The following is a 26,676-nucleotide window of genomic DNA, read 5'->3' as shown; positions in this document are numbered from 1 at the left end:
CCTTTCAAATGACACTGTTTCCTATGACACTCCTGGGACGTGTTGGCCTGCTAGCTATTCAATATACATTCCAGTTCAAACTCTCCCTCTGAACTTTTGCATAGATGGTCTCAGTCATCTGGAATGCACTCTGTCCTTACCACCACCTCATAGAATGCCTAGCTTCTTTTGAAGTACTGTTTAAGTGTTACCTCCAACATGAGGCCTTTATTGTTTCCTCACTCCCCTCTTCCTCTTGAAATTAATAATAATAGCTAGCATTATATAGTAGTTTAAGATTTGCAAAGCACTTCACATTTATTATCTCATTTGATTCTCATAACAGTGCTGTTGAGGTAGGTACTATTATCCTACCTATTTTTACAGATGATAAAACTAAGGCACAGAGAGGATGTGACTTGCCCAGGGTCATATAGCTAAGAAATGTCTGAGATCAAATTTGAACTCAGATCTTCCTGACTCCAGGTCCAGTACTCTATACACTGTGCTACCTAGGAGATTATCAATCTGTGTGCTCCTACTCATTTATTCCTGTGCACAACTTTAGAGATTTAATACAAGTTTGCAAACAACACTGTATCATAGGGGAAAAACCATTGGATTAGGAGTTAGAAGACTGAGGTAGAAATTCTGGCTCTGCCACTTACATTTAGAAAATCATATATTATCACCGTGCCTTGGTTACCTTATCTATGAATTGAGGTAGTTAGAATAAATAATTCCTAAGGTTCTGCCTAGCTTGAAAACCCTTTCTTGGTTTCTTTGCATTTAGCATGGAAGTAGAACAGGCAACCCCATTGGTTTAATAACAAATATTCTTTAAATGCTTACCATGGGCAAGGCACTACGCTGCTGGCTAGAGATGTACAGGTAAAAAATCACAGTTGTTGCCCTCTAGGAGCTTACTTTGCACAGGCAGCACAATGATAATAATAATAGCTAGCATTTATATAGCACTTTAAGGTTTGCAAAGTACTATATACATATATATATAAAATCAAGTAAGATTATATGTGTGTATATATATATATATATTATATATATGCAAAATCTCACTTGATCTTCACAACAGCTTTGGAAGGTAGGTGCTATTATTATCCCCATTTTACAGATGAGAAACTAAAGCAGGTGGAGGTTAAATGACTTGCCCAGGGCCACACAGGTAGTAAATGTCAAAGGTCAAAGTCAAATTCAGATTTTCCTGATTCCAGGTCCAATACTCTATCTACTGTGAAACTGAATTGTTAGGCACTATTGATGGGGTAAAGAAACTCATATCAACCCATTACTTGGCACCACAAAGTTAAGAACTCTCTAATCTAAAAAACTTTATCTCAATAGATGTTGGAGACCAAAGAGATTTGTGAAGGCCTGGAAGAGTTTGATAGGTTGTTTAATTCTATTACCTACTCTACCTACCCTTTTTTTCTTCTTATTTTCTCTCAGGACAGAGACTGATTTTGTTTCTGTCTTTGTACCACCACCACCACCACCCATTTAGGCCAATGTCTTGCATATAATAGAAGAAAAATCAGTCATACCCTTTTCCTCTTCATTACCAAACTAATCATCCCCCAATGTGGTATAAATGATGGCCATTTGAGTCATAACAACTTAAGTAGCAAAACAAAATTCTATGTGCAAGTCAAAAGGAAGGATGTTGGACACAGGAGACCAGTGTCAGAAATAGCTCAGAGACATAATGCAGTATCTTCACCTGAGGCAAAAACATTTGGGAGGGGGGAATGGTGTCAGGTGGTAATAATGCAGAAGATAGTCCTGTGAGTGTGGTCAAGCTGAGAGAGAGGAAGGTTTGACCTTCACACTCTTGGGTGGTTAGTTGGAAGGCAAGCCCTACGGGCCATAGGGGTACCACAGTGACAGGACCATGATGGGAATGGCCCAGGGAAGGCTGTGAAGTATGGATCAGTGTAAGACTATAAGACTATACAGGGACATGATGTCCATTCCATTAAAGACACTGTGCTTCCTCAAGGGGAGAAAATACCTTCCTCCCCCACCTCTACCCAGATGTCAGCACAACGGAGTAAGGCCTCTTTCACATGCTCCATTTGCTGATCTGCCAAAGTTTCAAAGATGTGATAAAATTCTGAACGTGGGAAATTAAATGATGCCACAAAGTAATGCCCTGGCAAAATGTTTCAGTTTCTCGGTCTCTGTCTACCTGTCATTCTCTCTCCCTCCTTCTTTCTCTCTGTCTACAGTCTGCTGTACCCTACCTTTCTAGACCTGTGTGTGTCTCCATCTTCTCAGGATACCTCTGCTGGGGTGTTCCACTTGCACTTCAAATTCAATACATCTAAGACCAAACTTATTATATTCCACCCCTTCCTCAATCCTACTCCTCCCTGAAACTTCATATTTTGTTAGTTTGTGGTATCATTCAGTTTCCCAAGTTCAAAATAGACCTGTGGTAAAACATTGTTTGTTCAGACTGTGTTCTTCTTACCTGAAGTCTGCTGGCCTGCTCCATCCCCTTCTTCTTCCCTATACAGAGACAGGCTTCCAGCTGGGGACCTAAGAAAGATGAATAAGCACCAGCTGTATTTAAACTTTGCCATGATTGTATCTTCTGCTCTTATAATATGGAATGACTTGATTTTGATGAGAGTGAAAGCCCTATTGTGGTGGTTCTGAATGACAGTGTGGATGGAGCCAGCATTTCATAGAGGAGACCTTTTTAACAAATTTCCAGAAAGATCCTGTTAGAGCTGGAGAAACAGATGTCTTTAAAGCTAAAGGAAGAAATATTCCTATGGTTCCCAGAATCATCAAAGTTAATGAAAAAGATGATGGAGCTGCCAAATTTCTGACTAAAGGAGCTAATAAGGAAGTTAATGAGAGGTTTACACAAAGAAGGTCAAAAATGGCTAGAAAAAAGGATGTTGTAGAAAGAGCAAAAGGGTTTTTGCCATGAGTTGAGATGGTTACCATAATCATGAATGATTATCCAAAATTCAGGTATACTCTTTTGGCTGTAATGGGTGCAAATGTGAATCCTAAAATGAGAAGCAATTCTTGGGACTGGTCCAAAATGAATTCTATTGAAAAAAAAGAAAAACTAATATATGTGAAATGTTCCATGTCCTATGTAAAACAACATTGTGCAGATCTTTTCTGTCTTGTCCAAATAACTGGTTCATGAGTTAAAAAATTAATTTTCATTTCAGCAATCTTTTTTCTGGGATTAATTTTTGGGCTTTCAAGGACCAACTCCTCCACAGGAGTCATTTGAAAAATTTTGAGCAGAGGAATGGCATAGTCAGATCTATGCCTAAGAAAGATTATTCTGGTGGTAGTATTATGAATGTATTAAAGAGGAAGGAAGGAAAGTCAAGGTAAGAAGAATAAAAAGATTATTTCAATAGTCTAGGTAGATGGTAATGAGATTCTTGGCAACATAACTTATTTCACATCTGTGTGCTTCCCTAATGGTATAGTATGATTGAGATAATAGATGTAGATTAAATACTTTCTCTACTCCTCTACTTCACGTGCCCAAACCAAATACCCATTTTTCCACCATTGTTACGCTCTGAATTATGGGGTGGTGGAAGCTGCAGATGAATTTGAGAGATATTACTAAGTAAAAATTAACTATACTTTATAAAGTAATTGGGTATAAGAGGTGAAGACAAGGTAACAGCAAAGTTACCATAAAGATTCAAATATGGGATAGTGGTGGCACAGATAAAAATAGTTAAGTCAAAAGTAGAGGTGGTATTTGAGGCTGTGAAAGGTTGGTAAAAGTGAGATTGAAGGGAGGGAAAAGAAGAGAGTGGAGGACAATATCCACATTAAGGGGTTGAAAAGAACATGTACATGTCTCTGAACCTAGGAAGGAGATCTAATAACAGGCAGATGTCAACTGTCAAAAGCAGTAAAGAAAGGAAATTGGACGGACTGAAGAAGGACATCATGGAGGATAAAGGCTGAAAAAAAAGCCATTAGTTTCAGTGATTCAGATATTATTGGCGACCTTTAATAGAACCACTTCAGTTAAGTGGTTAGGGCAGAAACCAAATTAGGGGGTGTTGGTGGTGAAGGAGTGGAGTTATATATAGACAACTTTTTCAAAGAAATATATCAGTTGAACTCTGAGTGAAGATTGAAGCATACTTTTTTTACTTTATTTTTCTTGCATTTCCTTCACAACATAGCTAATATGGAAATATGTTTTGCATAGCTTCACATGTATAACTGATATCATCTTAATGTGGGGGAAGGGGCTGAAGGAAGGAAGATAATTTGGAACTCAAAATTTTTTAAAAATGAATGTTAAAAGTAAGAAAATAAATATTTTTTTAAAAAAAGACATTTATCAATAAAAAGCCAAGAGAAGAATAGGACAGAAGTCTTCTTTTTTAATACTGAAGAGATCTAAGTGTATTCGTAGGAATATGGGAAAATGCCAGTAGAAAAGAACAAGCTCCTAGAAAAGATGGTATGGGATAGGGTCAAGAGGAATTAGTAATAGAGATACCTCTCTGTGACCAGAGGAAAGGAGGAATTATTGAATGAGGATGCTGAGATATTTTGAACAATTAAGAAAGGAAATTGAGAGAATATATCCCATCTCTGCCTCCTGTGTGACCTCAGACAAGTCATTTAACCTTTCTTGGCTCACAATTTCCTGGATATAACACTGAGTCATAAAAACTTAAGAACAATATTTTTAATAGATGTTGCCATCCAAGATCCTCACTATCTCCAAGGCACGTGAAATGGAAAACTTTCAAACATAACCACCTAGCAATAGAGACCAAAATCATGTGGGAACAGGATGAATTACATATTGTCACCATTGTCCTATTTGCTATATGCTGTGTTGGTACTCACACAGTTAGAAGAAAGCCCCCATTATGTTGAGTTGACCTCCTATGGAGGATTTACAGGTGTTCTGATACAAAATTTGCTCAAGATGAAATGACATGGCCCAGTTGCAGGCAGTATCCACAACAGTAAGATCTCAGATCCATTAAAGAAGTGTTTTTTTGTTTGTTTTTTGTCACATAAGGAGACTAGAACTTAGACTGATCTTAAGACTTTTTCCAAAGCCCTTGCTATGCTAGGTAAAGTTACCTAAGAGAATGAAGAGCTCCATTTTTTCAGAATTTTGATTTGTATTTAAGTTTTTTGTAGCAATTTTACAATCATTATTCAGTAAAATTAGTAAGTTAAATGATTATAAACTTTTTTGGGGGGAGAAGGGTAAGATGGAAAAGGAGAAAGAATATTATCTGTGTATATATGTATATATATGTATGCATGTATATGTGTGTATACATACATGCATATAAGGACACTCACAGGAAACCAAGCACTATATTACAACAGTGAGCACACTGTGGAACACAATTTCATTATCAGGCAAATTAGAATAAGGTCCCCCACCCCCATACAAAAGATTTTAGATTACTGAAAAAAATTATTTCTTATAAGGTCATACAATATGGACCTTGAGATGGGGGTAATAGCAACTTTTTAATGTATTTTCAATAAGACTTAATCATTTAGAAATAGTCTCCCCCAGAGTTGTGCTGGAATAAGACATCTTTTGTGTACAGCTGTGGGGGAAATTTATTCCATTTAACTACATATTTGTTAATAGGAAATTTGCCTTTTTTTTTCTTTTTTTCCAGTGGGCTGTGGGGTGGGAGAGATAGAAAATAGATTTCTGCTATTTTTTTAAATGAAGGATGCTGCTATAGATATGAAATGTCACATGATGTTTTAGATGAATTCACTATATCATTATTACCTTTACTTAATTGTTTACTTTGTTACAAGAGACCACTCACAGAGTAGTCTGTAAATGTAATATAAAAACAAAACACATCAATAAAACTGAAAGTATACAAATAAAAATAGTCTAAAAGCCTATGGACCCTTTCTCAGAATGTTTTCACATAACTGAATGGAGAAAATGAAGATGTAAATTGTTCCCAATCAAGTTAATGTTGTTTTGAAATCTATCCAGGGACTCTTTGGGTGTCCATGGACCCTAGGTTAAGAACTCCTACTTTGGAACTCTTCTTTTCTTTCTCATACCTGTAACAGACCATCTTCTCTGGTTGGTGCGCTCATGAGTATGGACATAGATAAGAAGGGGAAAAAAGATGAGATCGTGTTTAGACAGTTTTCCTAGTCTCTGGCATCTTCTATAAGAGATTTAAGGAATGGTATATAGAGAAAGTCAAAACTATGGAAAGAAATTAGATTAATGGATTAATTGTTAATTCCCATTGTCAGAGCTATTCCATCCCTGTTTCCTAGTAGATCACTTGCTCACCTGTCTACCTGTCAATAGATTTAACTACAAAACTAAAGAATTCAGAAATGAGATCCCAGTCTAGCCATTGGGTCCTAATTAAGATTTTTTATAAGATAAAGCATGAAAATAATCTATTGGTTTAATTTTTCTCTAAGACTTGAAGGTAAGTATGAGAGGGAAGAGACAGTTTATTCTGAGAACATGCAATTGAAAAAGGGATTTCAATCAATAATATTTTTTCCCTCCAGAATATGCCTCCAAAGATGATCACAGGGATTTTGCTGGAGAACTGGAAGTACTCTGTAAGCTTGGACACCATCCCAATATCATCAATCTACTGGGAGCATGTGAACATCGTGGTAGGATGCTTTTTACTGCCAGCTTAAAATATGTATCCTAATTAGAATGTAGAAAGATAATAATCATCAAGAATATAGGTAAAAATATCATTCTTAAGGGTGCATCTACTTATTGCCAAGATGCATAATGTAGTGTAGTATTACTAAATATTAAGCCTGGAATACTAGTATCTGACTTTGGTTTATGCAGTGCTCCTTATGGGAATTCACCACCAACTTCCCTACTCCAAACACTCACGGAAGTATTTCCCAGTTGTCACTACCTCTAAGGAACTGCTACCACCATAGACAGTGGTAATTCATGTGTCCTTTCTGACATTCCTGAGACTTCCTTCTTTCTTCCCAATTTAAACTATCCCAGCAATTTTTAAGTATTGCTGAGGTCCAGATTGATAGTTACTATTCACAAAATAATCCCTTAATATGTATTATTATGCTTACACGGACATATGCTTACAGGGACACATTCCCTTCATTGGTGCAGATTGTAGCCCTTCCATGCCACCTCACTTTATTCTGGTCCACGTCTTTCCATAAATTCTCTATAGAGGGCCTAATCAACAAGTAGGGAGTTTTAATAATTCTTATTTCTAGTGTAGTGATAGACAATCCGTCTGTTATTCCTAGCTCTTATATGGTAGGTTCATCTCCTCATTTTCCAGTCAAGCATGTCTCTGATTATGTCTTTTGTGTTACCTGAATGCAAATCGTCACTGATAATATGCTTCACACACTCCACAATCCAACCAAAGACACCTTCCCACTATTCTTCACACATGGCATTCTATTTCCTATCTTCATGCCTTTGCAAAGATTGGCCTCAAGCTTGGACTATACTGCCTCCTCTTTGAACCTCTAGCACCCTTCAGAGTTCAATGCCACCTTCCACTTGAGGCTTTTCTATACTCTCTCTATCCCAAACCTCTATCAGGGGTGGGGAACCTGCAGCCTCCAGGCCATGTGTGGTCCTCAAGTGTGGCCCTTTGACTGAATCCAAACTTCATAAAACAAATCCCCTTAATAAAAGGATTTGTTCTGTAGATTTTGAACTCAGTCAAAAGGCTGCACCAAAGGACCTGGAAGACCACAGGTTCCTCACCCCTGTGCCTAGCTTCTGGTGACTCCTCACCAAAATTGTCTTGCATTTACCTTTTGTACGTGTCTTTTAAAATGTGTGTGTGTTGTCTCCCCTTATACAATATGAGGTTCTTGAGGATAGAGGCTTCCATTTTATCTGTGTCTCTTTAGAACCTAAGTACCTGGCACGTAGTAGTAGGTGGTTAGTAACTGTTAACTGATCGAATGATAGCCCCCTACTTGAACCACTACACGTTTTTTCTCTGCTCTTTGGGTCACCTGAATTTTCTGAGAATTTTTTGTACCATAAAGACAAATGATAATAAAGCATTATAATTTTTATATTTTGCAAAGTATTTTCACATACATTATTTCATTTATCCTAAAACCCCTATAAAGCATAAGCCTTTAACATTCATTTAAATGTTAGCTCCAGAATCACTAAGTTTTAGAGCTGAAAAAGGCTTTAGAAATCTAGTCTAACTCCTTTTTGCAGATGAGTGCCCACAAGGTTCAGCAATATGCCTCTGGTCATGTGGCCACTTAGTAACAAAGTTGGCCGTATAACTCAGTCTTTCAACTTAGTCCAATGATGTTATTCAACAAATATTTGTTGTGTTCCTCCTATGTGAAGCATCATGAGAAAACATTCAACTCAATGAGCCTGGGTATGAGTAGGTGATAAAAATCTTCTATGGGTTCAACTTCACATTAATACTTGTTAAGGACTTCATTTTGCATGGAAAAGTTTGCTCATCTAGCAATTACTTACAAACTTGGCAACATTTTATTGGACTCTGTAACACAAACATCAACAACGGAAGCCAGGACTTCTTCCTTTTCCTCAATTTATTAAACTAAAAATACCTGTAACTGAAACACTCACTAAACCAATGGTAAAGCCAAACAATCTTCCTCAAGTTAAATGACAATGACATTTATTTTAGAAAAGAAAAAAAAAGAAAAGGTGGGAGGTGATTCTGAAAAACAATAGTATAGTTCTTGGCCATCTTGGCCACAGCAATTAATCAAACAATATTAAAGGCTAGACTATCTCTGCTTTACTTTTGACCTACCAACATATCAACACATATTTCATTCTTGCGAATCTTAATTTAAAATGGGTATGGTAGTGGAAAGGAGAAATGGGAAGTAAGAAAATAGATTCCTTACATAATTTGTGTACATACCTTCTTATATTGAAAGCAAAACTTAATTGAAGGATATTTTAATTATAACTAGCACTTAAAATTGTTAATCTTTGAAATTAAAATTTTACTTAAAACTTTTAAAATTATGATACACTTCATTGTATATCAAAAATAGGCAAAATTCTTTCTATTGTATGTTACTTTTTATGTGATTTGAAATACAATATTATGAGGAAGGCTAATTGCTTTCCAGTGTGATGAGAAAATAAAACTTATTAATTTCAACAAAATATATGGATTCCACTTTTTTGAGGAACCACAACTTGCATCTAGCATCATTGCAATGACCTTCCTGGTGTCTTAGGGGAAATGATAGATCACTGAAAATGTATTATACCTACTAGTGACCATTTGTCCAAAGTTTTCAAATGAAGAAATCTTCTAATGTGATGCTTTTTCTTCATAGCCTTTCCCCTCTTTACCACCTCCACCCCGGAGAAAGAACATAACCACACAAAACTAGCTGCTACTTTACTTAATACAGAGTTAGCTTTACTTAATACGGAGATACACCTGAAACCCCAACTCACCCAAGGAAAGTTTTGTCTGGATGTAGGACCTATGCTTTTTAAGAAGGACTTTAATTCCATTCCACTATTTCTTTCTTTCTTTCTTTCTTTCTTTCTTTCTTTCTTTCTTTCTTTCTTTTTTTTGCAATCAGGAAATTGGGGTTAAGTGACTTGCCCAGGGTCACACAGCTAGTAAGTGTCAAGTATGTGGTCTGAGGTCAGATTTGAACTCAGGTCCTCCTGACTCCAAGGCTGGAGCTCTATCCACTGCCTAACTGTCCCTCATTCAACTATTTCTGAGAGAATGTAAACATTCCAGAAAACTTTCCCCTTTTTTACATCTCTTCTTTTGTGTCTAAGCAATTTAGGGGAGAGAATACTGTCATTCGTCTTCCACAGACACAGCAGAAGTCATATACTATAGGATCAGAGATCTACACCTGGACAAACCTCAGAGGCCATTAAATCCAACCTCTCCATTTTATAGTTAAGGAAACTGAGGCCCAGGCAGGTTAATTGACATGCTCAAAGTCACATTGGTAGTTTCAGAGGCATGATTTGAACCAAGGGCCAGGGCTCTTTTCACTGTATCGCTAGGTCCTGTATTTATATATGGTAAATATGGAATGGGAACTTGCTTTCATCTACCTTGTAGTTAAAGTCACCTAAATTGTTAAATTAAGGAAAGATTTCAACTCCTTATGGACAGGACCACTTAGTCCCTGGTTGAGCTGGCCCTCTTAACAACAGGGAACACGGGACATCTCATTTTCTGGAATCCATATATTACTAGCTTACAGCTGATGGAATATTGGTGACATCTTATTTTCCTTCCAGGGTATTTGTACCTTGCTATTGAGTATGCTCCTCACGGAAACTTACTTGATTTCCTACGGAAGAGCAGAGTGCTGGAGACAGACCCAGCATTTGCCATTGCCAACAGCACGGCTTCTACACTGTCGTCCCAACAGCTGCTACACTTTGCTGCAGATGTGGCCAGGGGCATGGACTACTTGAGCCAAAAGCAGGTTTGCTTTGATTACTCTGCACCACACAAATCTTTGATTAAGAATTTTTCACTTAACTCAGAATGTAGTTAGTTTGTTTTTTCAGATAACTGTTTTGGAGCAAACCTGTCTTCTTTCATAATTTTCACTTCCAGACCTCAATTTCTTTGCTAGTATGTGTCTCTTTTTATTCTTTCAATTTTACTTATTTATTTATGGAGGCATCCAGGGTTAGGTGACTTGCCAGGGTCACACAGCTAGTGTGAGGCCAGCTTTGAACTCAGGCCCTCCTGACTCCAGGGCCAGCCACCTAACTGCCCCTCATATGTGTCTCTTTGAAGCTACATACACTCTGTGTGACTGATATCTTTTGCTGCATATGATGTGTTCAGTAATCTTCATTATAGGGCTTCATTTCTGGGGTATTTGGGTCAAGGTGTTAACTCTTCTAGAATACCTAGGCTCCAAATCATGCACTATAATGCTAAGTTGGACCTAAATGATTTAATTTTTTTTCTATCAACTTATGATTGCATTGGTATAGGGAGCTCCTGGTGCAGAAATACCCTCCATGAATGCAGTTTGCAATTTATCTATAACTCATAATCTTAAAGTGTTGCTAGGCCACAAAAGGTTAAATGTCTTCCATGGATCACATGTCAAAGGCAGGTCTTCTTGAGTTTAAGGTCAGCCCTCCATCTATTTACTGATGTCCATGTTCTCTTTCATTCATTCCCTTCTTATAATAGCCTGACAGAGGGGGAGAGAGAGAGAGAGGTTATAAGAAGAAAAATAACATATATATATATATATACACACATATATTCATATAGTAAATATATACATATATATGTTTATATAGGGTTTTAGAGTTTGCAAAGCACTTTACAAATATTATCTAATTTGATCCTCACAAAAACCCTGGGAGGTAGCTGCTATTATTATTCCCTTTTTACAAATAAGCAAACTGAGGCAAACAGGGATTAAGTGATTTACCCAGCCCACACAGCTAGTAAGTGTCTGAGGCCAGATTTGAAATCAGGTCTGACTCAATCTGACTCCAGTCCCAGAACTCTATCCACTGCACCATCTAGCTGCTTCATATACATACATATATGTATACATTTATATGTACATATGTGTGTATCACATTTTTTATTTGTGTTATATAATTTTTACATGCCTTACTGTTCTCTCTCCAAAGTATTGGAAAGTTTCTTGTGAGTAGGGATTACTTGGGTTTTTTGTACTTGTATCCTTATCACTCAGGACAGTACCTGACACATAATACACATTTAATAATACATATTGATTGCTTGATTACTGTGATGCCCCAGAAATGATTTTATAACCCTCTTAAAGTGATTTTACCCAAGACACAGTAGTCTAGCAGGATCAAGTCCACTGAATTTTCATTTTCTATGTTCTTACCACAACCTAACATATCATCTTCTCTTGCCCACACCCCAGTCTTCAGGTTCTTTGGTTTGTCTGACACAATAGCAATCCAAATGAAAACATGTACATTTACATATATTTTTATTCTAGTTTATCCACAGGGACTTGGCTGCCAGAAATATTTTGGTTGGAGAAAACTACATAGCCAAAATAGCAGATTTTGGATTGTCTCGAGGTCAAGAAGTATATGTCAAAAAAACAATGGTAAGGACACATTTCACCAATAGTGATATTTTTTTCCAAAATGACCCACAAGAGGTTTTTTGTGATATTATTTTTTATGTTGATTATAGTACTTAGGTGAATTCCTCAAGTAGATGTCACCTTCCCTTACAAATATCCATTCAAATAAATTGTAATCTGCTTTTCTATGTGACTTCAAGAACAGTCAGAGGGTCTATAAAACTAAGATGATCAATAGCAAACCAATGTCAAGCAATTTGGTAGAATGTAATTTCCTTGAAAGTAGGGACTAGTTAATTTTTGTCCTTTTATTTTCATTGTCCTGGACAGTGTCTGGCACATACTAGGTAACTAATAAATGTTTACTGAATTAAATTGAACTGAATTAAGCTTGTTAATAGGCAAAGGCCTAGAGTTTACATCAAGTTCACATTTGTAGACATATGGTAACTGTAACTCCTGGATTAGGAAATTCCCTCGATCCATGCAAGTTGGCACCTTCTCTGCTGCTTAACATCTTAGGGAGTTACCCAGAGCACTGAAAGGATAGATGACTTGCCCAGGGTCATAATAGCCAGTATGTGTCATGGGCAGTACTTGAATATATATCTTCATAGTTCCAAGACTTGCTCTTTCTCTACTACACTTTTCGTCTGGGCTGAGTTAGTCCTACCCTATCATGGCAGAATGCCAAATAGATAGTTTCCTATGGATACATTAATGAGTAATGAATTCAGACGGAGTGGAAACAGAATAATATTTTCTTCACTAAGAAGCCTCCATGTTTCCAAAGTAAGTAATGTTTCCTTATTGTTCTTTTTAGGGCAGGCTCCCAGTGCGTTGGATGGCAATTGAATCACTAAATTATAGTGTGTATACAACAAACAGCGATGTGTGAGTAACCCCTTTATATATATTATATACGTATTTTTAATTTTTAAGTAAATGTTTTATGGTTGCTTTCAAAAACCTTACTGTCACTTTAAAAAAATTAAAATATTTTGTTTTAATCAGCCAATGATTTATCCCTAGACCCCACTAATAGAACCCTCCTTTGTAACAAAGAAACAGAATTAAGCAAAACAAAGACATTCACAATGTCTGACAACGTGTACCTCATTTTGTGCTCTATGTCCACCATCTCTCTGCCAAGAAAGGCATGCTCACCGCAGTTCTCTGACATTACAACATCCACCACGTCAATAACATTTCTGATATTGTTTAAAATGGTGTTTTCTTTTACTTTGTTGTGGTTGTTATGTGAATCATTCTTTTGATTCTGCTTATTTTGCTCTGTTTCAGTCCACAATCTTTTCCCCACGTTTCCTTGAATTCATCATATTTAGTCATTTCTTATGCCACAATAGTAATTTTCTATTATGTTAAGATGACATAATTTGTTTACCCTTCCTCCAATGATGGGTACCTACTTTTTATTTCTAGTTCTTTGCCACCAGAAAATAGACAACAATTATTATATATGGAACTTTCCCCTCTCTCTTTGATCTCCGTGGGCCACAAACCAATCAAGGTTATTGCTGGGATCAGAGGACCATATGATTAGAGTTAGAAGAGACCTTAGAAACTTTCCAGTACAGCATCCTCATTTTATATACGAAGAAACTGAGAATTAGAGGGGATAAGTAACTTTCTCAAAGTCACACAGCTAGCAAGTGGAAGAACTAGGATTCAAACCCAGGTTATTCAGCTGCAAATCCAGTTAAAGTTATACTGATTACACTCCTACATAAGAAGGTGATATTCCAACATAATCATAGACCACAATATTCAGCCTTTCCCCAATTGATGGGTATCCCCTCAATTTCTAATTGTTTGCCCCCAGAAAAAAAAGCTGGTATCAATACTTTTGTACATGTAGGTCCTTTTCCTTTTTTTAAATCTCTTTTTGGATGCAGACCTAGTAGTTGTATTGCTAGGTCAAAGAGTATGCAGGGTTTTATAGCTCTTTGGGCATAGTTCCAAATTGCTCTACAGAATGGTTGAGTCAGTTCACAACTCCCCCAACAATGCATTAATGTCTCATTTTTCTGACATCCCTCCAACATTTGTGATTTACCTTTTCTGTCCTATTAGCCAATCTAATAGGCATAAAATAGCACCTCAGAATTGCTTTAATTTGCATTTCTCCAATCAATGTGGTTGTAGATAGCTTTGATTATCTGAAAGCTGATCATATCTTTTGATCATTTATCAATTGGAGAATGGCTCTTATTTTTATAAATTGGACTCAGTTCTCTAAATGATTGAGAAATGAGGCCTTTATCAGGGAAACTTGCATTAAATTTTTTTTCAGTTACTACTGCTAACTGTATTTCTGTCCATCCTATCCCCACCATTTATTCTATTCTCTCTCTCCTTTCACCCTGTTCCTCCTCAAAATTATTTTGCTTTTGACTACCCCCTCCCTCAATCTGCCCTCCCTTCTATCACCCACTCCTTCTCTTATCACCTTCCCCTCCTACTTTCCTGTAAGATAAGATAGATTTTTATACCCAATTGAGTGTGTATGTTATTCCCTCTTTGAGTCATTTCTGATGACAGCAAAATTCACTCACTTCTCTCACCTCTCCCATCTTCCTCTGCATTGTAAAAGTTTTTCTTGCCTTTTTTTATGTGAGATGATTTACCTCTTTCTGCCTCTCACTTTCTCTTTCTCCCAGTACATTCCTCTCTCTCACCTCTTAATTTTATTTTTTAGATATTGTCCCTTCATATCCAACCCACACCTGTGCCCTTTGTCGATATATACTCCTTTTAACTAACCTAATAATGAGAAAGGTCTTATGAATTAAAAATATCACCTTCTTATGTAGGAGTGTAATCAGTATAACCTTATTAAGTCCCTTATGATTTCCTTTCCCTGTTTACCTTTTTATGATTCTCTTGAGTCTTGTATCTGAAAGTCAAATTTTCTATTCAGCTCTGGTGTTTTCATCAAGAATCCTTAAAAGTCCTCTATCTCATTGAAGGTCCATTTTTTCCCCTTGAAGGATTATATTCAGTTTTGCTGGGTGGGTGATTCTTGGTTGCATTCCTAGTTCCTTTGCCCTCTAGAATATCATACTCCAAGCCCTCTGATCCTTTAATATAAAAGCTGCTAAATCTTGTGTTAACCTGACTGTGGTTCCATAATACTTGAATTGTTCCTTTCTGGCTGCTTGTGATATTTTCTCCCTGACCTGGGAGGTCTGAAATTTGGCCATGATATTCCTGGGTGTTTTCATTTTGGGATCTCTTTAAGGAGGTGATTGATGGAGTCTTTCAATTTCTATTCTACCCTCTGGTTCTAGAATACCAGGGCAGTTTTCCTTGATGATTTCTTGAAAGATGATGTCTAGGCTCTTTTTTTGATTATGGCTTTCAGGTAGTCCAATTCTTTTAAAATTATCTCTCCTGCATCTATTTTCTAGGTCAGTTCCACATTGTCTTCTATTTTTTTATTCTTTGGTTTTGTTTTTTGTTTCTTGATTTCTTATATACATTCATATCAGTCCCTTTCTTTCTCCTCTGAATCATTTATTTTTGTGCCCTCCTAAGTTTTTTCTTGAGAATTTTCTATCCCTCTTGAACCAGCTTTCTGAGAAGTTTTACACCATGGGCTTTTTCTTTCAAAATCTGGGATAATCAGAATCTTTCAAAATCCAAGTTATACTCCTTGGCATTCTTTGCCCTTCAGTGGTTTCTCCTATAAAATTTCCTCACATTAGTAACATATAATTCTAATTTAATACCTCTTTTATCTATTGAATAAGATATACTGTTTTACTGATAGATTCCAATCATGAGTCCTATCCCATCAAATCTCAGTCATACCTCTGAGGTTGAATTGTGTTAAGATATCTCATTGATTCTGTTTATAACTGCTACCTGATGCATATGTGTATTTTTTTTTTCATTTGAAGCACTCCTTACATTCTTTCCAAAAAAAAAAAGCTTCATTCTCCCTGTTAAGCTACCAGGGGTAGGGAACCTGCGGCCTTAAGGCCACATGTGGCCCTCTAGGTCTTCAAGTGCAGCCCTTTGACTGAATCCAATTTATTCTGTGAAGTTTAGATTCAGTCAAAAGGCTGTACTTGAGGACCTAGAGGGTTACATGTGGCCTCAAGGCTGTAGGCTCCCCATTCCTGAAGACAGTGGAAAGACATTCCTCCAGTTCTTTCACCCCTCTTATGCAACAGATACTGTGCTAAGCACTTTACAAGAGAAAAGAGAAGAATCTCTTCAGAAATGAATGTGATATAAAAATAAAGGATATCAATAAATTTTAAAAATTGGATTAATCAATTGTTAAACTAGAACTTTGAACATAGTGAATTATTCTCTCAGTTCTAGTCTCACTAAAAAGGAAATCTTGTATTTTTAGGGAGTTGTGGTGCATGGCTTCTTTAGATTAGTTTGCTAATTGATTCTTTACTTTTCACTTCTTTCTACAGGTGGTCCTATGGTGTGTTATTATGGGAAATTGTTAGTTTGGGTGAGTACTTATCTGTACAATACTGCATGACATGCTATATCTTAATAATGTGTCATCTGTTCATCTTAATAATGATTTGACAATAATAATTTCAATAAATTTTTTAAAGGTTCCCAGGTTTGCAATTGCTTGTCTTTCTGAAAACCCTATCTAATGTCTATTTGAGACAACCAGTGCCTGTACTTTCACCACCACTATCATCATCATCATCATCATCATCATCATCATCATCATCATCATCATCTATATGTTTATGTCTCATGTTAAAAGTTTATAAGAAGCAGTAGAGTTAGTCAACAATTTCAGAATGACTGAACACAGCATATATTTTAAAGTGGAATAAGAAAGGCTCATTTTGTAGAATTGATATACTCCTGATAAGCTGTGTGAAAACTGAATTTTAAAAAGCAGGATTATACATCATGCTATTCACAAGAACAAATCCCAAAATCTGCAATAGTTTAAGAAAGAAATTTATTAGGTTGTTTGGTAGAGGAGAGCAAGCTGGAAAGGAAGTGTAATTCCTTCCTATCCAGGCTCTGAAAAGTTTACATTATATAGGATTTAAATAAGGGAACCCACACATAAACCCACCATACACAGTTAAGTAATTTTGCTGAGAGGGCAACTTGAAAGCAAGGTAGATTGAAATGGATAAACATTCAATAGAATTTGAATAAAGCTAAAATACAAACTTGAGTGGACCCAAAATAAGATTTGGGTATGGGTATCCAAACAAGAATGTTTTGGGTAGATCCAGAACCTGAGACAGCCTAAAATTCCTTGCCATCTCTAACATTCCTGGACAGTTCCTGGGATCAGGGTGACATTCTGTGTTCAAACAATCTCTAGACACATAAAGTTAGGTTCAAACAAGATTAATAAATGCTGAATGATAATACATAATCATATCACAGATTTAGATCTAGAAGGGACCATAAAGTCATCTAGTCCAATCCTCTGATTTTACAGACGAAGAAACAGAGATTCAGAGAGGCAATACATATAGTAAGGGTCATACAGATTGCAAGTGGCAGAGCTAGGATTCAATCTCAGGTTCCCAGATTCCAAATCTAACTCCACTTCCCTGACACACCCTGCCTCTTACTTTAAATGGCCTAAGGAAACTGGCCATAGAAAGGAACTCTTTGGTAAAGGCTATCATGAGCGCTTAATAGCACTTAATAAATCCTTCTGCCTGCCTTCCTTTCTAACTTCTTTCTGTCTGTTTATTTAATCCAGAGGTTCCTAAGCTTATTTGGCCTGCCACCCCCTTTTAAAAATAATTACTCAGCGCCCCCTGGAAATCTACTTTCTTTAACTCTTTAATGGTTTTTTTTTTAATTTGTGTCATTTTTTTAAAAAAAAGTATGTAATTTTTTAAATGAAGCATCTTAAATTTAATAATTTATTGTAAATTTGTGTTTTTTTTCCTGCATTGAAATTTTGATGGCACAATATTACCTCATGTAACCTTATAGTATCATATGGTAAACAAGTCACTGCATGCACATATTTCTGCCTGTGCTTGCCTGCCAACGCTTACTTGTTAAGACCTGTCAGAGGACTTGACCACAGATGAGTTATAACTTGTGTTTTGTGTGTTTATTTGGAAAATAGTGTAATTACTATGACTTAAACTCTGTTACACAACAGATGAAACATGTATGAATGGTTTTTCAAACTTCTCTTCTCTTCTTTCCTTATGCTTCCACCACCCCTCTATTTTGATTCAACACCCTCCCTAATTGCACCTAATTGGCAGACTATTGCCACCCCCTCATTGGTCCAGCACCCTCAATGGCATCGTATGGCCCATTTTGGGAACTTCTGATTCTAATCTGTGTTGTAACATCGGATTATCATATAATGAATCTCCTTAAAACCAGCTACATTGCCTCACCCAACCAAGAGATTAATTAGACCACTAAATTCTGTGGCTCAGAGTCTTGACAAATTTGCTTGACAGGGGATCCATTTCCTGCCTTTTAGGTGGTACACCATACTGTGGAATGACATGTGCGGAACTCTACGAGAAGCTCCCACAGGGTTACAGATTGGAAAAACCCCTCAACTGTGATGATGAGGTGTAAGTCAACTGACCTATCTAACACTGCCTAAGGTTCCAAGGCTACTGGGTCACTATAATGCTGTGATAAAATTCATTGCCCAAAAGCAAACTGGGTCAAAAACAAAGAATTTACAAAGTAGTGAAATATAGGCTTGTCTTGTTCACAGTAGTGGAACACATTCTCTATAAAGAATGGAAATATACAGAAGATATTATTCTAGTCATGGTGATCACTTAAAGTGAAAATTAGAATGGGACAGGTAGTTGACAGAAAAAGGCTAGGTCATGGAACCTTGAGACTACACAGGGAAATATAGATCTTTAAGGCATTACCTTAAAGAAATTGCATTTTTTTCTCTTTAGGCAGCCTTCTTTTTCCATGAAAATTTTTCATTGCTACTATCATATTATAAGACTGGCTAGTCCTAATTTAATTCTCAACCATCACAAGCCTAATTGTTCCCCTTTGTGAAAAGGGTTTTACTTTAGCAACATCCCTATTCTCAGTCCTGTTTCTAAGAATAGATAGAATTCATGGAAATCTTCATGGAATAATTGCTCATGGGTAAATCATTCAAAAATATCTGTCTTCCCCAAATATCACCACCACAAACTTTCAGTGTCTGAAATGTCACTATGAGAAATTAATTTCTTTGATTCTTTGAAGACTTTTCAGTTTTTGAAAGGATATCAATTTAAATACTCAATGATGCATTGGGCCATTGTTGGTTATTACCATTGGGAGACAGGGTGAATTTGTGGCACCTAAACTTCGAACAGAGACTTAGAAGAATGGGATATAGATTAAGGAGGATAGGGAAGGTAGGAAAGCTATATAGAAATGAAGGGAAGGCATCAGAAAAACTTCAACCACTCTACAATTTGCCACCTCAGTTGAGAGACCACACACTTACTGTTCCCTTGCTTCTGATGTCACTTTCAGGTATATACAAAATTGATTGTTCTTAATATTTCACATTTTCACATTCAAAGGTATGACCTAATGAGACAGTGCTGGCGTGAGAAACCTTATGAAAGGCCATCATTTGCTCAGATTCTTGTGTCCTTAAACAGGATGTTAGAAGAACGAAAGGTGAGGATCAAGGCATTCCTGGCTTGTACTCTTAAGTGTTCTATTCTGACTTCTGAATAGGCAGTCTGACTTTTTTATCCTAGGTTAATGTAAATAAATTTATTAGTTATTTACTGAGTATTTGTCATGTGCCTAGCTCAGGCTCCCTAGGGAATATGAAAAAAAGAATATCACATGGTATCCTTCCTGAAGGAGTTTACAACTTTGTGAGGGAATTGATCAAATATAATTTATTCAAAAAACCCTTTGCAAACCTTAAAATATGACATAAACTTCCAGCTTATTACCATTATAATAATTCCTTTACACTCAAAAAAGTAATGTGCAAACAAGAAATACAATTAAGTATGTAACAAATTCTTTATTCCCAGGATTTAACACAGTGACTTACATAGAGTTTTTTTGTTCAGTTGTTTCAGTTGCGTCCAACTCTTCATAACCTCATTTTGAGGTTTTCTTGGCAAAGATACTGGAGTAGTTTGCCATTTCCTTCTCTAGCTCATTTCACGGATGACAAAACTGAGGCAAACAGAGATATGCGACTTGCCCAGGGTCACACAGCTATTAAGTATCTGAGGCCATATTTGAACTTAGGTCTTCCTGACTCCAGGCCCAGCTCTATTCACTGCACCAGCTGTTAAATGGGAAAAAAGTATTATATTTAATAAACTTTGTTTAAAAATGTGTGGTATAGACAAAAATTGCTCTCAGTTATTAGAAAGAGGAGAAAGTCATATTGGGCAGAGTTATTAGGAAAGTCTTAGGTAAAGTCATATCAGATTATGGAGAACCTTCATCAAGAGTTTAGATTCTAATATGAAGAAAGTGATGTTTCTGAGAACATTAATCAGATGGATTTGAGGGGAAAGAGAGATAAAACAAGAAAGATTGACTTGAAGGTAATCAGCAGTAGAGGGAGAATCATAAATCCACAACTGGATAGAATGTTGGACTTGAAGTCACAAAGATCTAAATCCAAATCTTGCCTCAGATACTTCTTAGCTATGGGCTTAACCAGGGGTTAACCATTCTATAATTTAATTTCCTCATCTTTAAAATGGGGGATAATAATAACATTTACCTCCCTGGGTTGTAGTGAGTATCAAATGTGATAACCTGTGTAAAGCTTTCAAACCTGAAAGTACTATGAAAATGCTAGCTATTATGATGATGATTAAAACTGGAATGAATGAATGAAAAAGCATACTTTATGTGCTTCTCTGTTCCACAAATACAAGTTTTATTGCTAAGAACTGGGAATACAAATACAAAAGCAAAGACACTTTCTGCCCTAAAGAAATTTACATTCTAATGGTGAAAATTACACATTGGAGGGTGGGGATGAGTTGAACCACAAATGAGTAGACTTTCACATGATTTCCAGGAACTACAGCAGAGTATATTTTACTTGAAGTTCCAGAACTGGAGTGGGGCAGGGAGGGAGGATAGGTTGTTGATGAGGTGGAGAAGATGCCCTAGGAGTAGGGAAAGAAGTAAAGCATGTCTGAGACCCACCTGAAATAATGAGTCAAGTGAGCCTAATGAGGACATAACATGCAAACAACTATGTACACTATACATACATAAATGTATGTATGTGTATGTATATACTCACATGTATATCAGATAAATTGGAGAAAATCTCAGGAAGAATGCATTAGCATTAAGGGGGACTGGGAAAGACTTCTTGCAGAAGATGGGATTTTAAATGAGACTTGACAGAAGCCTGGGAGGCCAGGAGATAGAGATGAGGAGGGAGAGAATGCCAAGCATGGGACACAGCCAATTAAAATACTCAGAGTCTGGAGATGGAGTGCCAGAATTTTCAAAGAACAGTTAAGAAAACCATTGTCACTAGATCACAGAGTATGTGGGAGTGAGTGAAGTATAAGAAGACTGGAAATGCAGAACTGTCCAGATTATGAAGGGCTTTGAATGTGAAACAACATTTTATATTTGATCCAGGGAGTGATATGGAGCCCATGAGTTTATTAAATAGGGGAGGGGACAGCCAGACTTGCACTTTAGGAAGAGATGAGTGTAGGATGGAAATGAAATGGAAAGAGAAAACACAGAAGGCCATTGCAATAGCCTAGGCTTAAAGTGAAGAGCGCCTGCATCAGGATGGTAGTAATGTCAAAAGAGAGAAGAGGGTGTATACAAGGGAGTTGTTATGCAGGTAGAAATGACAGGACTTAAAGACTGTATTTGTGGAACGAGAGTGAGGAGTCAAGGATGATATCCAGGAGGATGGGAGTACACTTGACAGTAATAGAAGAGTCAAAAAAGTGAGTGTTTGAGGGGGAAAGATACTTAGTTTGGTTTTGGACATCTTGAGTTTAAGATCTTAAGTCTATGAAGACATCCAGTTTGAGATGCCCAAGAGGATAGAGCACTGGACTCTAAAAAAGATCTGGATTCAAATTCCATCACTGATACTTCCCACCTGTCTGACCATGGACAAATCACTTCATATTTCTCAACTCCAGGCAACTAGATAAGACTTATCTGCTAAGTTAAAGAGAGGTTCTACCAGTTTGGTGAAAAACACTCCCATACCAATGAAATCACAGAACTTAATGAGGAAGGGAACTCAGTCACCTAGCAATGTGTCACATATTTTTATCATACTTATCTCCTCCTTTAAAATGTAAGTTCATTGTAAGTAGAGATTGATTGTATCATTCACTCTTTATACTTCTATTTTTAGTGCCTACCACAGCACCAGGCACATAGTAGGCATTTAACAAATACTTACTGATTGATGCACTGAAATGTAAACTTTATCAACCTGGCTTTAATCGCTAGGGCAATAGCTCTCTTATTTGAGGGGAAGCAAATAGAATTTAAAGGCACTGCTATTTTATTTTAGTGACTATTTTCTAACGGAAGAATACAGTTACAAATATAACCTGTGAATCTGAACTGTTCTCATTCTTCCAGACCTATGTGAATACCACTCTTTATGAGAAGTTTACCTATGCAGGCATAGACTGCTCTGCTGAAGAGGCTGCTTAGGAGACACCATCTTCACTGATCACCCCTCAGGAAAGCCAGCTTTGCCAGCATTCAATGTGATATAGGATGTAGAAATGTGTATATCTTCTGTATGTATGAAATACTTTCATTACAGATACCTATGTGTATATCTTACAGTAGGCTCTGACTATAGGACTGTATATACTGTTTTGAGTTAGAATGTGTTAAAACCCAGAATTCTTGTTATACATTTGCATATACAATAATATATTTTTATAGAAACAGGGCCCCTTCTGGGAAGGTCCATGAAAACACATTTATTGTCATGCATTTTTATTACTGTCCTAGATTTGTTTTTATGTTTTCTCTAAGATTATATTGATAACAAAACAAGTATTTTATAGCAATGGATTAAAATTTTGCTATAAACTTAATACAATAATAAACTAGATAAGAAAAATCTGGTATTTTAACTCCATTAAACCAGAAAGCAACATTGAGTAGACAGGGAAGTCATTAATTGATTATTCATATAGTTTCAGAATTCCTCTCTCTACAAAGGGAAACAAATGATTTTTTGATTCATAAGAACAGATGTGACACCATCCATGTTCATATGACAATTTAGTCATGCGTCTTTGGGGAACACAAGATCCATTCAGAAAAGCAGCTTTACATGACTGACTCAAACTCATTTTATGTGTGGAGTGACTAGACCAAAGTATTATTAGAACTAATGCCAAATTCTAAAAATATTTTGTGTTCCTCAATTCATATGTTTAGCCAACAACTTTTTTTCTAGGGAAACTGATGCACTTAAGCAGTGCTCAGCTTTAAGAAATAGAAAACCTACAATTATTTTAGGGTGCCACATGGTATTTATCATGCAGAATAAACTTTCATAAATGTATTACACATTGTAAAAATAAGTTTTGATGCAATTGTAAGTTTTTCCTTTTTGTATTATGTGCTCACATTGCACTTAATGAGGTCATTTAATAAGAGAATAAATGTTTTGCCTAGCCTTTTTAAGTAAAAGCTTATGTGTTGTGCTGCTATATGTCCTATTTATACTTAAAATATCTCTTACAGGTTTGCTTTCTGTAGGAGAGGGGAAGATCTGAGTTTAAGACTGGCCCTTGCATCTTTGCATACCTTGTACCACACTGTCCTTTAGTTAGCCAGAGGTAGTGGCAAACACTCTACTACTGAGATCATCTTAAAGTGAGGCTGGTGGATTGCTTGAGCTCAGGAGTTCTGAGATACAGTATGACTAAAGATGACAAGGTGTCTGGGGCTGTTGAGTCTCCAAGAGCTGGGGAACATCAGGTTTCCTAAGGATGGATCAACTGGCTTAGTTCTGAAACACAGCAGGTCAAAGCTTCCTTGTTGATCAGTATTAGTATTGGGCCTATGAGTGGTTGCTGCCCATCTTTTAAAAAAGACAGAGCACAGTGGGGTAGTCATGCCTATAATCTTTACAACTGGGGGAGGCTGAGTCTGGTGGAGTCGTTGAATCTGAGAATTCCAGGCAGGACTAAAGCAAATCAGCATGTTCATGCTAAGATTGGTGTCAATGTGGTTAGCTGATGGCAGTGGAGGGCCACCAGGTTGTGTACAGAGAGGGGTACCCTAGCCCATGTCTGAGAAAAATGGAGCAGGTCAAAGTTTCCATGCCATTTGGGTGTATGAGTGATCATTGCACTTCCAGAATGGATGAGATTGGGCAGTCTCCAAAAAATGCATGAAAATTAACAAAACATCCATTATGCATGTGGTTTCTCAATCAGAAATTATCATGATTATAAAAGAACCTCCAGAAGTGATTTAATCAAACTTAATTCCTTTGCATCACAGTATATCCAAACTGAGGGAGGCTCAATGGAGATAGAGATGGGAAGGTAGGGTGGAAGGGGGCAGAGAAGGCAATAGCCAAGATGAGTTTCCACTTGGACCAAGCATGTCTATAGAAATAGGCTAGTTTGGGAAGAGTTAGAAATGAAATGGTAACCATCTAAAGATCCCTGTAAGACTGAAAGGATTAAGAAGTACCCTAAATGCATTCCAGAATGTTCCTTACTTATAATTTGCTCAAATACCCTGCTTTCAATTTGGAAGACATAAACAGTATATTGCACTATTGAATTACTTTTGTTAAAGGTATGTCTGTTTGCCTAAAGACAGTACACAATTAACACCAGGCTGCTGGCATTCCAGAGGACCCTAGAAAACTGAAATAGAATATAGATTTCTCTTTTGTCTTTTGGCTGAATGATATGTAGATACCGTCTGAAGGTCTATGTTTACTTAGTTAGCAGTTTATAGTGGTAAAAATCAAGAGAACAATCCAAAAAGCCACATGTATTTGGATATATTTGAGTACACCAATATATCAAGATTCCAGCAATAACTCTTCCTACTTATATTTTTGTTGCTAAAATATACAGTAAGCATAAAAGTACATGGAAGTATTCAGCAAACTTGCCAATGTTAAAAATTTGTATTAGCAACAACAACAACAAAAGTCAAATAAATAAATAAAAGTTAAGTAAGAATTTAGCCTTAAGAAATGACATAATAGGTACTATTCATTCCAACTGCATGGGTACACAAAAAGTCCTTAACTTTGTTTTCACTGAAATTATTTACAGTTATACCACTCATAACTCATTACTGTAAAACGTAAGAATGAAGAAATACAATTTCAAGGAAACATTTTTCCCCTTGAGCTACAGCATAAACTATAATTTTACTTTTTTTTTTTTTGGAGGGGGAGAGGCTTTTGCTTTTTGAAAAGGATGGTAGGGGGGCAGAGCCAAGATGGCAGAGTAAAAGCAGTGACTTGCTTAAGCTCTCCCCCAAACCCTCCAAATACCTATAAAAATGGCTCTAAACAAATCCTAAAGCAGCAGAACCCACAAAAAGACAGAGTGAAACAAATTTCCAGTCCAAGACACCCTACCCTAACAAAGAGTTTATAACTCAAGTAATTGGCCAGGATTATGAGCAAGCAGCACAAAAAGAGTCAGACTGTATTATCTTACTTTGATGACAAAGAAGATCAAAACATACAAATGGAAGAAGACAACAAAGCCAAAGTTCCTATATCCAAAGCCTCCAAGAAAAATAAATAAATTTTCTATTCAAATATTCAGTTCCAACCATTACAAATGAGCTAATTGAAATATTAATTATGCACATGTAAAGGAAAAGCTGGCTAGGAGATCTCAAAGATTAACTTAATATTTAACTTAAAATAGATGTATATAGATGTATGAGGCAGCTGAAACAACTGAACCACAAAAATAGGTATAGATGTATATGTGTATTGGTGTGTGTGTGTGTGTGTGTGTGTGCGTGTTTGTGTATTCCAAGAACCTCACTATGATTTCAGATACATAGTATTGGACTAATTTATAGCCACAACTACCTTAGTTACTGAAATATGATATCATTAAACATTTTTAACAGGAAAAAGATTAAAGTCTCTTTTTGGTGAGGGTGGTGGGAGGCAATTGAAATTAAGTGACTTGCCCAGGGTCAAACAGCTAGTGAGTGTCTAAGGACAGATTTGAAATCAAGTCCTCTTGACTCCAGGACTGGTGCTCTATCTACTGTGCCACCTAGCTGCCCCTAAAGTCTTTTTTTTAATTAAAAAAAAAAGAGAGATAATATGTATCAGATAAGCTCCCTCTTCTGCCATTACCCTATAGTTTCTCTTTCAAAGTTAAGACAATGAGGTGGCATAGTAGCTGGAGAGAAGGATGTGGAGTCAGGACAATCTGAATTCAAATGCTTCTTTAGACACTTACTAGCTGTGTGACCTTGGGCAAAATAGAAATTGAAAGAATCCACCGATCACCTCCTGAAAGAGATCCCCAAAGGAAAACTCCTAGGAATATTGTAGCCAAATTCCAGAATTCCCAGGTCAAGGAGAAG

The 26,676-nt window shown here is 36.6% G+C and overlaps 1 protein-coding gene and 1 pseudogene across 2 annotated transcripts in view; both read left to right on the top strand.

The window, feature by feature from the left end:
- Positions 1-23,775, top strand: part of TEK (TEK receptor tyrosine kinase) — a 116,674-nt gene extending 92,899 nt beyond the window's left edge. For both annotated transcript variants that reach the window (XM_027839347.1, XM_027839346.1), the window contains 8 exons: positions 6,544-6,654; positions 10,289-10,479; positions 12,007-12,120; positions 12,923-12,993; positions 16,554-16,594; positions 18,587-18,683; positions 19,659-19,758; positions 22,702-23,775. In XM_027839347.1, coding sequence (XP_027695148.1) covers positions 6,544-6,654; positions 10,289-10,479; positions 12,007-12,120; positions 12,923-12,993; positions 16,554-16,594; positions 18,587-18,683; positions 19,659-19,758; positions 22,702-22,776 — 800 coding nt within the window. In that variant the 3' untranslated portion in view covers positions 22,777-23,775. The remainder of the gene's footprint in view (positions 1-6,543; positions 6,655-10,288; positions 10,480-12,006; positions 12,121-12,922; positions 12,994-16,553; positions 16,595-18,586; positions 18,684-19,658; positions 19,759-22,701) is intronic.
- LOC114025663 lies at positions 2,539-3,957 on the top strand (annotated as a pseudogene).
- Positions 23,776-26,676: the final 2,901 nt, after the last annotated feature.

The sequence above is a fragment of the Vombatus ursinus genome, unplaced genomic scaffold (genome assembly GCF_900497805.2).
Source record: "Vombatus ursinus unplaced genomic scaffold, bare-nosed wombat genome assembly UNPS02014832.1, whole genome shotgun sequence".
NCBI classification, from domain to species: domain Eukaryota; kingdom Metazoa; phylum Chordata; class Mammalia; order Diprotodontia; family Vombatidae; genus Vombatus; species Vombatus ursinus.
This window is presented reverse-complemented; position numbering and strand designations above follow the sequence as displayed.